The sequence below is a fragment of the Salmo salar genome, chromosome 01 (genome assembly GCF_965601325.2).
Source record: "Salmo salar chromosome 01, fSalSal1, whole genome shotgun sequence".
NCBI lineage: Eukaryota > Metazoa > Chordata > Actinopteri > Salmoniformes > Salmonidae > Salmo > Salmo salar.
Genome location: NC_138291.1, coordinates 143,471,742 through 143,485,000, shown reverse-complemented (window position 1 = coordinate 143,485,000; position 13,259 = coordinate 143,471,742). Strand labels below are relative to the sequence as shown.

Here is a 13,259-nt window from a genome sequence, read left to right as displayed (position 1 = left end):
TAAAGACACCATTACCTTTTCTCTCCACGAAAACAAAGCTCAGAGGACACAATATAAAGAGAGGGCGAAGAGAGGGAGAGAGAGAGGGGGGGGGGGAGAGGGAGAAAGAGAGAGAGGGGGGAGAGAGGGAGAGAGAGCACTGGGGGATGTAGTATGAAGTATTGAGAGGAAAGTTGTGGAAAAAGTGGCTAATGGCTGTGTCCACAGACTCCCTAGGTTGGGTTTGGTTAGATTGGGTTTGGTTAGATTGGGTTTGGTTAGATTGGGTTTGCCTCTGCACAGTGTTTGAAGCTGCAGTGTCTGAGGATGACAGAGTGGCTTAGTTGGCATCACACTGCTCTTCATTAAGAAGCAGCTTATCTCATGTATCAAATAGGCCTGTCATTTAACTAAAAATGTACTTAAATCTTGTTAACACATTTGACTTTTAGTTCAATATATTGTGTAATTCCATACCGGAGTGACAGCAGGGTGGATGTATTTGCTGGGATGTATTTGAAGTAGGCTTACACATTGATTTAGATATGCACTATTTGGAGAACGATCAAAGATAAACCTTCTCTTCCACTGCCTCTTCTCTCTCATCCTTCGCTCATCTGCATATTCAGACAGTCACAGAGCCCAGATCTGCTCCTAAATACGCACACACACACACACACACACACACACACACACACACACACACACACACACACACACACACACACACACACACACACACACACACACACACACACACACACACACACACACACACACACCTGCTGCTGTGAGAATAGATGATGATGTGGACGCCTGCCCCTTCTTCAAGATTGACAATCAAGCTACTGTCCCTGAATTGGAAAGCATTTGGCTGCTGGCTGGCTAACCCCATATCTCAATTCCTGCTCTATAAAGAGTACGGTAGGTTAAAAAGCTATCTTCTTCAACCCTCGTTCCCTGATAGCTATCCAGCTATACTACTCTCTCTCTCTTTCTCTCTCTCTATCACACTCTCTTTCTCTGCTGGAAACAAGCTAGGTGGATTACCTTGTCAAGAGTACAAGTTCAAACATAGACTAATAAGAAGCAGAACCAGTTTAAATTCACAATGAGGAGCTACCATGCCGAGAGTCCATCCCATACTCTCTGTGTCACAACCGGCTTTGATCAGGAGTCCCATAGGGCGGCGCACAATTGGCCCAGCGTCGTCCGGGTTAGGTGAGGGTTTGGCCGGGGTGGCTTTAGTTGGCTCATCGCAATCTAGCGACTCCTTGTGGCGGGCCTGGCGCCTGCAGGCTGACCTCGGTCGTCAGTTGAACAGTGTTTCATCCGACACATTGGTGATGCTGGCTTCCTGGTTAAGCAGGCAGGTGTTAAGAAGCACGGTTTGGCGGGTCCTGTTTCGGAGGACGCACGACTCGACCTTTGCCTCCCGAGCCCATTGGGGAGTTGCAGCGATGAGACAAGATCAAAATTGGGGAGAAAAATGGGGGTATCTTTTAAATTTTGTATTACATTAAAAATAGAAAAGTCTGTTACCGGGTAAGTGAGACACTAATCACCAACCGGGTGAGTCCTTTTGAGCTGAAGAGACTCTCCAGTGGAAATCTGCACAGGCAGCTCATCAGTGCACAAAGAAGGCAGGGCCATTAATTACCCCCAAACAATGTTCTCCAGGCTTATCGACTTCTTAATGGACAGGGAACGACCTGGTTCGTGTTCCCACTCCAGTCAACGACACGACCCTCTCCGGGGTTCTGGAATGGCCATTATGTCATCCCAGCTCTGCCCTTTAGAAACCAGAGCTGTTTTTCCTCCTCCGTTTTTCTCCTTTTGCTCATTCCTCATTAACTATGTAGGAGTCACTGTGATGCTGTGGCTGAGGCTGGGGCCCGGGACTGAGAGCTGGGGCAGGGGTTGGGGCCAGGACAGACTGAATTGGGTTGCTGACAGACCCTTTTCCCTGTATGGATCATCTGAAATTATGGTTTTAGGGCTGCAATTTGAGATTGCAGGGGACTCTTGGACTGATCCAGAGCATGAAGGACGAAAGCATGACTTCCAAATTACTCGATAAACTGTTGGGAAAACATTCTTTCCTCCTCCAGCTGGGTCTGTGTTAATAAAGCCCTTAGTTCTGACATAGAAAATGTGAAAAATCCTCACGCCATTACTTCCATTGTTACATTATGTGTGTGTGAATGTGTTTGGGATTTTCACAATGCATCTATGGTAAGAAAGAGGCCACCCACCTGCCTCCTGAGAAAAACACACACACAGGAATGCACATTCAACACACCCTAGGGGATGGTTTTTTGCCTTTTTTTGTTTGACAGACAATCCAGCTCAGTTGGGAATGGATTTGGTAAATGGGTTTGGGTGTTCAACGGAGTCTGCATGCTGTTTGAGATTTGACTGCTATTTTCTACTTGACAACACCTTAACTAAAAAAAAAAAAATCCTTTAATATACTGTAATAAAATGGCAGCATGCAGGAAAATAATGAAGATACAAGCCTAAACAAAACAAAAATCAGAACCAACTGGAATTAATAACATTCAACCGTTGAAACGTTATACTGTATGTAACCAATAAAGCCTTCCAATACTATAGTTGACCAATGACTCTAGCCTCAGCGTTGTGGGCCTACCACTTTTCAGACAGCTGCAGGTGAACAACCAAGGACAACAGATGTGAGAAGAGCAACTCTCCTGATGGATGAGGCAGTGGCCTATGACCCTGAACTTTACCATCCTTTCAACAAGTGTGAGAGATGGAAGAAAGAGAATAATGGAAGAAAGAGGAAAAGGAAGGGCGATGGAAATCCACAACAACAGGCGACAACTATACTTCATTATGAAAGTCTATGAGGGCATTAAGATCCAATGTTGAGATTGATCTAACTCATTGTTGCAAAAAGCTGATAAAAAGGACAGAATGAAATTTACTGGGGGGACGGTTGTCAAACGTTGAGTTTTGTTTTGGGGAGGGTTGTGTGATTTTTTATTGGGCACAGGGGAGGGTAATGCGTTTTGCTACTGGTTTACTTTTGCTCGTTTGTAGGTTTTACTATATACTGTCTTCCATCCTAGCTAAATGTCCTCATCTGCTTGTATGTACCTCCCTTATATCAAGGTGTTTTGGTACTTCCCTTTTGCACTACGCTTTGCTGCGCTAGTTTTTACTATACCCCAGGTCAATATAGTCCTATACCCCAGGTCAATATAGTCCAGTCTGTCTATCCTGCCCTCTATCCACCAGTCATAGTGACAATAGTGCTAGGTAGATTGTTTGTCCAGATCTGCAATAGGCTGACTAGCAATCATTCCACACATCAAATCAGTGTGGCCAGGTGCATCATTGACATGAGACACACAGCTCAAACAGCTCCTCTATTGATCTTGTTTAGGGACAACATAATGATCCCGCATAGACTAGCCTACAACGCCACATTGCAATGAATAGTTGCATTATTGTTTTCAAGTGAGTACAAAATTCTACTCTGGGTTGCAGTGAAAATGTCATTTGAATAACGGTGCAATAGCCCTGTGATTTTAATGTTTTATTCCATTTGGATGAGTTGTGAGTCTACACTCGACAGTTTAGAAGGTCTAGAAAGGGCAGTCTGGCTTTATTTTTAGTTCTGATACTGAGATGCTCTGTCTGTTGCAGATCATCATTCTCCCTAGTCGTCCTATAGCAATGTGGCTCCATATGCTCCCAACAGGCCAAGTTATTCAGATATATAAAATAGAATACCAGCGTCCTCAAAATGACTTGACGTTAACCAGGTTTCCATCCAACCTTTTTAAGTGAGTAAAGTACATGTCGGATCATTTTTTTTCATGTCATCATGGGAAAGCATGCTGTTTATTAGGCTACAGAGGAAATAAGTTATGAGGGACTTCACGGGGTGGTAAAAATGCACGGTCATCGTGATGCTCCTTTCCAATAAATATTGAGGGTCTTGTTCTGGTGATGTATTCTGCCGTTTGACAAATAAAATAATATTGCACTCATCATGTAGTAGGTTATACCCACACTGTATCTGCCAGCTGTTGGCTAGAGCACAAGTGTCAACACCAGAGTGGGTACATTCCCTATGCCTACGCAACATTTTTTGTGACAAAACCATCAGCAGGCCTAGAGTTGAAAATGCCATGGAAACTCATTTAACTTGTATTTTTTTATTCGGTATGGGAATTTAATACCAAAAAACATTTTTTATGTGCACTATGTATTTATGCCCAGACTTTTATCCTCAACGAGTCAATTTGATGGAAACAACTCTGATGGGAAAAATGTTTAACATTCACATGAAAATCTGTCGCCAATTGGATGGAAACGTAGCTATAGACACCCTAAAGACTCTGGCAAGTGCGCTAGCCCAGTTTCATTGATAATGCCTGCACATCATGGTTCACCAGCAGACCCAAACATCTAAAGAATAAGTTACAGACCAAGCAAAACAAGAATTGTACTTAAACTCCCCCCTCATACTCATCTGGAGGTCGAGCAGTTTTTTGTCTGCATCTCTGTAATGTGTCTATCTATGTAATAGAGCCCCACATTGGAGGTGTCATAATACCCATAAAACCTAGCAGTAAAACAGGGAAATGGTTACAATCCTTTTTCCACCGTTCATTTTTCCCCACATGGGATTTTAGAAACACTTAAAATAAGCGCTGTGCTTCGTGTAGGCTTGCCCTGGCGTGACGTTTTCATAACCATGTTAATCTCTCTCGGACATGGTGACTTTTATCAATATATTCGGCTCTATTTAGTCTCAGACTCAAAAATGCTAATTACCATCAAAGTAGACATGCAAAACTACAGACCCCTGCACCTCATTGCTAGCTGACACCTTTGCTAACAGGTATTGTGTCAATTTAAAACTTGCACAACACAGTTCACAGAATTGTCGATTTCAAGAAATGTTGCCAATTTATTAATTCCTACATTTAGCTAATGTGTGATAGTTAATCCAGAGAGTCTTACCTTTGCCTCGATTTGACCGTCTCACCCAGATCATCATGGCATTTGTAGTTCTTTAGCAGCTAACTAGCGTTTCATTTTTGGGGGGTAAATACAGGCGAATATACTGATAAAAGTCACCTTGTCCTAGAGAGATTTGCACGGTTATCAAAACTACTGGGTAAGCCTGACTCTTACTATGGTACTCCATAGTATACGTACGGTATATGGTACTATGTGCCTTCATACCCCTTGACTTATTCAACTTTTTGTATTACAGCCTGAATTCAAAAATGATTAAATAGATTTTTCGTTTTCTCATCTACACACAATACCCCATAATAACAAAGTGGAAACATGTTATTTATTTATTTTTTGAAAATATCTAATTTACATAAGTATTCACATCCTTTGTCAATAATTTATAGAATAACCTTTTGCAGTGATTACAACTGCGAGTCTATAAGAGCTTTACACACCTGGATTGTGCAACATTTGCCCATTATTCTTTTCAAAATTCTTTTCAAAATTCTTTAAGCTCTGTCAAATTGGTTGTTGGTCATTGCTAGACAACCATTTCAGGTCTTGCTATAGATTTTCAAGTAGATTTAAATCAAAACTGTAACTCGCCACTCAGGCACATTCACTGTCTTCTTGGTAAGCAACTCCAGCGTAGATTTGTCCTTGTATTTTCGGTTATTGTCCTGCTGAAAGGTGAATTCATCTCCCAGTGTCTGGTGGAAAACAGACTGAACCAGGTTTTCCTCTAGGATTTTGCCTGTGCTTAGCTCCATTCTGTTTCTTTTTTATCCTGAAAAACTCCCCAGTCCTTAATGATTACAAACGTACCCATAACATGATGCACTATGCTTGAAAATATGGACAGTGGTATCCAGCAATGTGTTGTATTATTGTATTTGCCTCAAACATAACACTTTGTATTCAGGACTTGTTGCAAACAGGTGCATGTTATGGAATATTTTTTATTCTTTCCTTCTTTTCAAACTGTTAATTAGGTTAGTATTGTGGAGTAGCTACAATGTTGTTGATCCATCCTCAGTTTTCTCATATCACAGCCATTAAACTCTAACTGTTTTAAAGTCACCATTGGCCTCATGGTGAAATCCCTAAGCGGTTTCTGTCCCCCCGGGAACTGAGTTAGGAAGGACGCCTGTATCTTTGTAGTGACTGGGTGTATTGATACACCATCCAAATGGCAATTAATAATGCCACCATGCTCAAAGGGATATTCAATGTCTGCCTTTTATATGTTTACCCATCTACCAATAGGTGCCCTTCTTTGTGAGGCATTGGAAAACCTCCCAGGTCTTTGTGGTTGAATCTGTGTTTAAATTCACTGCTCGACTGAGGGACCTTACAGATAATTGTATGTGTGGGGTGCAGAGATGAGGAAGTCATTCAAAAATAATGTTAAACACTATTATTGCACACAGAATGAGTCCATGCAACTTATTAGGTGATTTGTTAAGGACATTTTTACTCCTGACCTTATTTATGCTTGCCATAACAAAGGGGTTGAATACTTATTGACTCAAGACATTTCAGTGTTTCATTTTTTAGTAAATTTGTAAAAATTTGTAAAAACATTATTCCACTGACATTATGGGGTATTGTGTGTCGGCCAGTGACAAAAAAATCTAAATGTAATCAAATGTTTTATTCAAGCAGTAACACAACAAAATGTGGAAAAAGTTGAGGGGTGTGAATTCTTTCTGAAGGCACTGTATTTATGTACAAAAAATAGGGACTACAATGGAAATAAGTTCCCGACTTTATAGTGCAATCGCAGTCACTTGTAAAAAATATTTGTACTGTGTGTAAATATATGCATTTTTTAAACTGACAAATAAAACCAATCAATCCGAACTGTGCCATTTGATGAAACACCAAACACCAAAAAGTTTAATGACATTTGGATACTGGGTAAGCCTACAGTGCAGGAAGGGATGTATTTTCTGTTTGTCAAGATTGACATAGTCTAGTTATTGTTGTGTTGAAAAAACAAACCATGATATTGAAGTGCCCTAAGTCGGTAAGGTTTGTTTGTTGGTTGTGTGGTGCATTGGCACAGAAACTTATTACTGGAAAATGTGGTGTATATATTTTATATAATTATAAATATGGCATAAAAAAAAATTGAAAATCTGATTTCCCTCTAGCTGATCATTGTCTGCAGCCGGCTCTGATTGTAGTGTAATGAAATAGGCAGGGAGAGTGAGCTTGTCTGTGGTGGTCGGTGAGAACCCTCAACCTTCTGGCCTGTAGCCCTGAGTAGCATCGCCTGCACCACAAAATCATGCTGAAGTGGCAAAATCTATATCCACGTTTATAAACACAGGGTCGCTACAGTTATGGTTATTTGTGGTATTAAAGATGATTTTGAGTTAACTCAATGAGGGGGGAGGGTGTGCAGTTTAATTTAAATGTTGGTGAGACAGGTGCATTTCTTTTGACACCTTAAGTTGGACCAGTACATTTCGAACTGTCCCTTAAGTGTATGTTGAAATATAAGCAAGCCTCCGTGGGCAGTTATTGCATTGAATTTTTCTGATTGGGTTAGAGTAAACGTAACTTCAACGAAATATTTTCAATTGCTGTATAAGGCCTAGGCTACTATGTAAAATGCCGGAGAAGCTTATTTTTTTTATGTCTCGATACAAGACATCCCGCGCACTTTGAAGTCAACTGCGTGTTTGTGTGTGTGCAGCGTGTGAGAGAGAGAGGGATAGTCTAAAGAAAAATATTGTGACTACGATGACTCAGGTGTAGCTTGCTAATCTTTCGTTTATATAACAACAACAAAAAACTATTAAAAGTATCTTACAATTGAGCAAAAATGGCTATGGTCAGGTCTGTTTACACCAAGCAAAGGCTTAATTGAAGTTGTGTCTTTTTAACGCATAGCCTTACACTTAGGTAATAAACACATTTGAAAAACGTCGATATCCACCACATTCCAGTAGTCGATATGGAATAAACAGTAATTGACTGTGTACATATCCCAGAGCGCACAAGAGTACAGCTGTGACTATATTTTGTCACTCTATAAGGTATGCGACTCTGGGATTCTTCTATTTTGTCGGGTAGAAATTAACAAGTCTAGGCTATTCATTTATGATGTCAGCGAACTATGATTTTCTGTTGTTGCAAAAATCCAGCACAAATCTTCGACTTTGGCCATCCGCAAAACACTCGAGCGCTGCTGCTTTTTTCTGCATGCAGGTATGAATTCGATAGCTTACCTTGAGCAGCTCCGATATCCACGAGGGCAATTAGCAAAACGAAAGATATGGTGATCATCTGCAGTAAGTATCCCGTGACTCCTCTTCTTCCACTTCTTGCAGTTTGTACACTATACCCCATGATGAGGAGTCAAAAACTCCGCGATGAGGCAAGTCCAGTGGCTATCAAATGCTGTTTGAATGACCTACTGCCTTGCAGCAGCTGCAATTGAAATCTTTAGGAGTCTCACACTTGACGAATAGAAGGGGAAGGTAGAACAAGGGGGGTGGATAGAGAATGAACAAATTCCAGGACTTCAGTGAAACAGTTTTGAAATATGACAGATATTAAATTGTCTCATGAGAAGCGAGCACCGCCCTCAGTCATATGAAGGTATGCATGAACACCTTTGAAATTACCGTTTGCTCTGTTCACTTTTAATGCTTAACGTGTCTAGCTGACTACCTGGGCCGATGTCTGGTTGATATGAAGTTCATGTTCCGAATCAGAAAATTCACAAAAGTCCTCCGTAACTGCCGCTACCACGCTCCGCACTCCGTCTAGCGACAGTATACAACCTCAGTACCGCGCCTAGCGCTCTACTGATGGAATTGAATCGGACAAGGCTCCGTCTCTGTACCATGCTACTTCAACCAATCCAAATACGACCGACTCCTGTCTGTGGCGGCCATATCAAAACCCGGCTTGGAGCCTCGGAATGGATGTTATTATCGAGTATAAAGTGGTGAGGAGGAGAAGCTCCATATCCGGAAGTAATTTGGCCATTCAAAGTAGCCATTGACGCTATGTAGAGTAGTTATTTTTTTAGGTTAAGGATACAAGACTGTTGACATATCTGGCTGTGTTGGCAAAACCACTACATATCCCATCGAGCCAAGTGGGGAGAGGCTGCCTGTTGTCACAGTTGGCAATAATGCCGAAGATACCTTGAACCAGTCATGACTATTCAAAAAACACTAAATAATTTTCAAGTTTCTTTCCAGGTAATTTCTTAGTTACATGATTGTATAACTAGCAAAGGAGTTTTGAATTTGAGGGTGTAGTATTTATGAAGTTTGGGAATGAGGATGAAAACTAGCATAGCTTAGCTAGCCATCAAAAGTTTGATTAACCTTAAAGAATTCAGAAACGGAAACGAATACATCAGTTCACAAATATGTAAGGAGAATGAATCGATATGCATTCCTGAAATCAGCTGTAACTGTCAATAGTAAAAAAAAAAGCTTAAAATTATGTTTGAGTGAACCTGAATCCAGAAAATGAATGGTGAAGTCGCTTCCGATAAGCATTAGTCTACCATAAATGATTTCCCTTGCTATGATGGTTAAAAGGGGCAATCAGCAGTTGCTACATCCATTCTTGGACTTATATAAATTGATGATAATATGTACCCATTGATTCTTGAAGAATATAACTTATAAATGCCTCATGAGCTTAGTTCAACCGTCGTACCCCATCAGAACCCAAAGTATAAGCTTGTTTCACTCCAATGTTTGTAAACAAAGTAAATGTAAACAAACACTGTACAGCCTAAAAACATGTTTAAAACTATAATTGTGATATCATGGATGGTCAGTCCTTGCATCCATAGCTATCAATGAATTTGAGAGTGGTTATATTTCTCCACCCCCATTCCTCAGATTTTTACGAAACAGTAGCAGGGAGGACACTTTGTTATTATTTAAACTCCTGATTGCCGCTTTAAGTCGAATCCTCTTCCGAAATTCCACCAAAATCTAAACAAATAGGTAAGGCTATGTTGAAAAGCATGGCCTGTAGACAGTGACATTGTTGGTTATGTTGGTTAACATTGTTGGTTATGTAGCAGTAGCCTATAATCGATTAGCTCAGAATTGAAATATATGAAATATACGTTTTTTTCCACTGATATTCTACCCTAAAGTGACTATCATTTTAATCTGTCTATTACAATATATTTTGTGAAGAATGTTTGAGCAAGCATATTGCTTGCTGAGCAAACATAAGGCAACATCGCTTTTTACTGCTGTAAGACCGCAAATGTAATCAGACTGTTGAAATTCAATCAAGAAACACATTTTCTCTAACTGGCATTTGTTCTTGTCACAGTCGCACTCCCGATTCTCGTTTAGACACGGTCATTAGGACTAACATGCAGCCATGTCTAAAGACCTGATCAATAATTACCACAGAGGGACAGTGGAGTCAGTTCAGCTAAACCTGGAGGGGGTGCTCAGAAAGTTGAAGCTCATTTACTGCATTTCTAGACAATTTTCAAACTCTAAAATGCTATTTGGAGAACACCAAAAACAAAACAAAAACGCAATATTAGGTTTAAAGGTCTGTGGAACGACATGTGCAATGTCAACCACTACTCAACCTCATCAGAATAATCATCCTTGTGTTCTTTTTTGTAGCGTACTTTTACATTTTTGGTCTTGAGGTAGGGTATGGCGACTACCTTACCCAAATGACGGGCATGAATGAGTTTCAACACCCTTGTCTGACTCCTCAAGTCCCCCAGTGCTCCTACAGTCTGACTGGTGCAGATCAATCCTGCTTAGTACTCGAATCATTGGTTTCCAGGGGCAACACATTTTATGAATGAACCATGACCTGGTTTGTTATATCAGCAAGCAAGAGCAAAGTTGGAAACAAGTAAAAGTGGGGTTTGTAGACTTTATACAGGCACACATTGTTTTAGGCTTTGGGGAGCTCATGATTCCATCCCAAACACTTTTCATAAATCACTGCACTTCAATCAAGGTCTATGGAGAGTCTAATGCATACATACTGTTGCTTTATTTCATATTTTTTGGACATAACTTTGTTTTGTAAAGTGAGAAAGTGGCAAAGCCTTTATTGTATTTAGGGCAATACTTTTTTCCATTAGAACATAATGTTTTTTCTTTTTTAATATTTACTGCTGCTGAATATTATGTATGTGTGACAGAATTGTACACCACCTTGACTTTCTGTGATTAATGTGAAATGTGAAGTTGACGGTCGCTCTATGCCTCACAAAATTGAAAAGTGAAAATAACAATTTTTAAATGTAATTTGAGAAACAGGGTATTCTCATCACCTTCCTTCCATTTTAGGTGAATGTACAATAATGTCAATGGGCCACTGTCATCTCACTGGCATTTCAATTTGAGTTACGAGACGCAGGAAATTGCTTTTGGAACTCTTGTGGGATGGGAGAGACGGGTTGACTGAGGCATAGGGCTCCAAAATATCCATCCTTCAAATAGACTTCGGATCATCAAAATCTGGTTTACTGCCATTTCATCTTAAATCACTTTCAGTGTGGTGATTTGCATAGTGGTAGAGTTGTACACTTGTTAATAGCTAATGTCGTGCCATTCTATACATTTTCTCATGAGCCTGAGTTGTTTTAAAGCTAATTTCCTGCAATTCTACCCAAATTGCCATGAGGCAGAGTGAAAAATCTGCAGTTTTATAGCTAATCTTATGCTCTTCTACACATGTTGTTATGAGGCAGGGAGAATTTAGCCATTTTTAATGCACATTTCCTGCTTTTCTACACATTTTGCCATGAGGCTGAGAAAATATACAGCAAATTTACTGTAATTCTTGGCTTATGACGTGGTCCAGGGTGTGGTATTCCAGTGATGAACACCTGCAGCATTTATATCATTTCAATCAGTATTTTCATTGGACTCTCTAACTGGACTTTAAAGGTCATAAATAAAAAGTCACAGCCCACTGGGCACAGACGTCAATTCAACGTCTATTCCATTGAAATGATGTGGAAACAACATTGATTCAACCAGTGTGTGCCCAGTGGCTGGTGTAATCGGTTGTTAATTCATGGGGAAAGAGCTGATGTTACTATCGCAGTACTGTTTACATGGTAATTGCATGCAATAAACACATAGGTTACTGTACTTTCTGCTACATATTTCAAGTCATTTCACTATTTTGTAACTACTTTGTAGGGATTATTGAATCCCCAAGAAACAGAAAATGCTTATTGCGTAATGATATTAGCTAGTAATTGCCTCATTGACACTTCTAAGTAGATACAGTACCATGTAAATAGTGCATGGTAAAACAGTACTACCAAACAGTGGACAGATGAAGCAGGCTGCTCTTTCCTCCACTCATACCGCTGTCAGATTTGAATTAAGGAACAGTAAAAGTGTATTAATGGTATGGTTGTTAATTAGAGGACAGGAGGAGAGGGAGGTGGTGTATTGTGGTAATGAGGTTGACCACACCACAGACTAAATTGTATACTAAACAGCAGCAGTTAATACTCTGTGTCTCTCTATAGCCCTGCTGATAGCATAGTTGGGGATAGTAATGTTCAGGCTCTAAAAAACTGGAATATTCTCAGTGTCTCATCAGGTACTCCTTGGGATTGAAGTGTTGCCATTTGATTTTGGTACTTAGGATGAGGCATAATAGTCACTGAGTGATTCCCGAAATGATTTCCTCCCTATTCAGCGTCTAACAACTCTAGCTGGGCTCTCTTTAGCTGGCCGTCGAGATATATCACTAACAGAAACTGTGTGTCAAAGGTCACAGCATCTTTACAGAAAGTAGTACTGAACAAACAAAGCCTCCACCTTCCCTGCACTGATCAATCACCTCACTCACTCAAGCAGCAAGGGATGTGAAGGATGATGTCACCACCCGAAAGAGCTTCTTTCTAATTTAGTAGATACACATCTCAGAGTGAAATTTGAATCGGAAATTAATCCTGCCTGTAAATTGCAGCATCTTCGGAGGGTTGCCTGTGCCCTAACAGTGTGACACAGAATGAGGGTACCAAGCTGCAAGAGCGAGAAAGAGTTGGAAATTATTGCAACCGACCTGATATGATTTGCACACAAAGCAGCAGTTTGGAGGTGATTTTTATTACTGTAAGCCACAGAGAGACAGTGACTGTCTGCCAGTCGTTGATGACAGTATGCGACACACAATATAGCTATTTTCCATGACTTCAGGCTCTATACTTTACTGTTGCCCTTGATAACAGTATTAAAAAGTGATTTGCAGCACCGTATGTGGCAAGGAATCAAAACTTAATT

General features: G+C 40.4%; 1 protein-coding gene across 2 annotated transcripts in view; it reads right to left on the bottom strand.

Moving 5' to 3' along the window:
* The window catches only part of unc5cb (unc-5 netrin receptor Cb), a 173,241-nt gene extending 164,390 nt beyond the window's left edge, over positions 1–8,851 (bottom strand). For both annotated transcript variants that reach the window (XM_014130002.3, XM_014130008.3), the window contains exon 1: positions 8,220–8,851. In XM_014130002.3, coding sequence (XP_013985477.1) covers positions 8,220–8,340 — 121 coding nt within the window. In that variant the 5' untranslated portion in view covers positions 8,341–8,851. The remainder of the gene's footprint in view (positions 1–8,219) is intronic.
* Between the last annotated feature and the right edge of the window lie 4,408 nt (positions 8,852–13,259).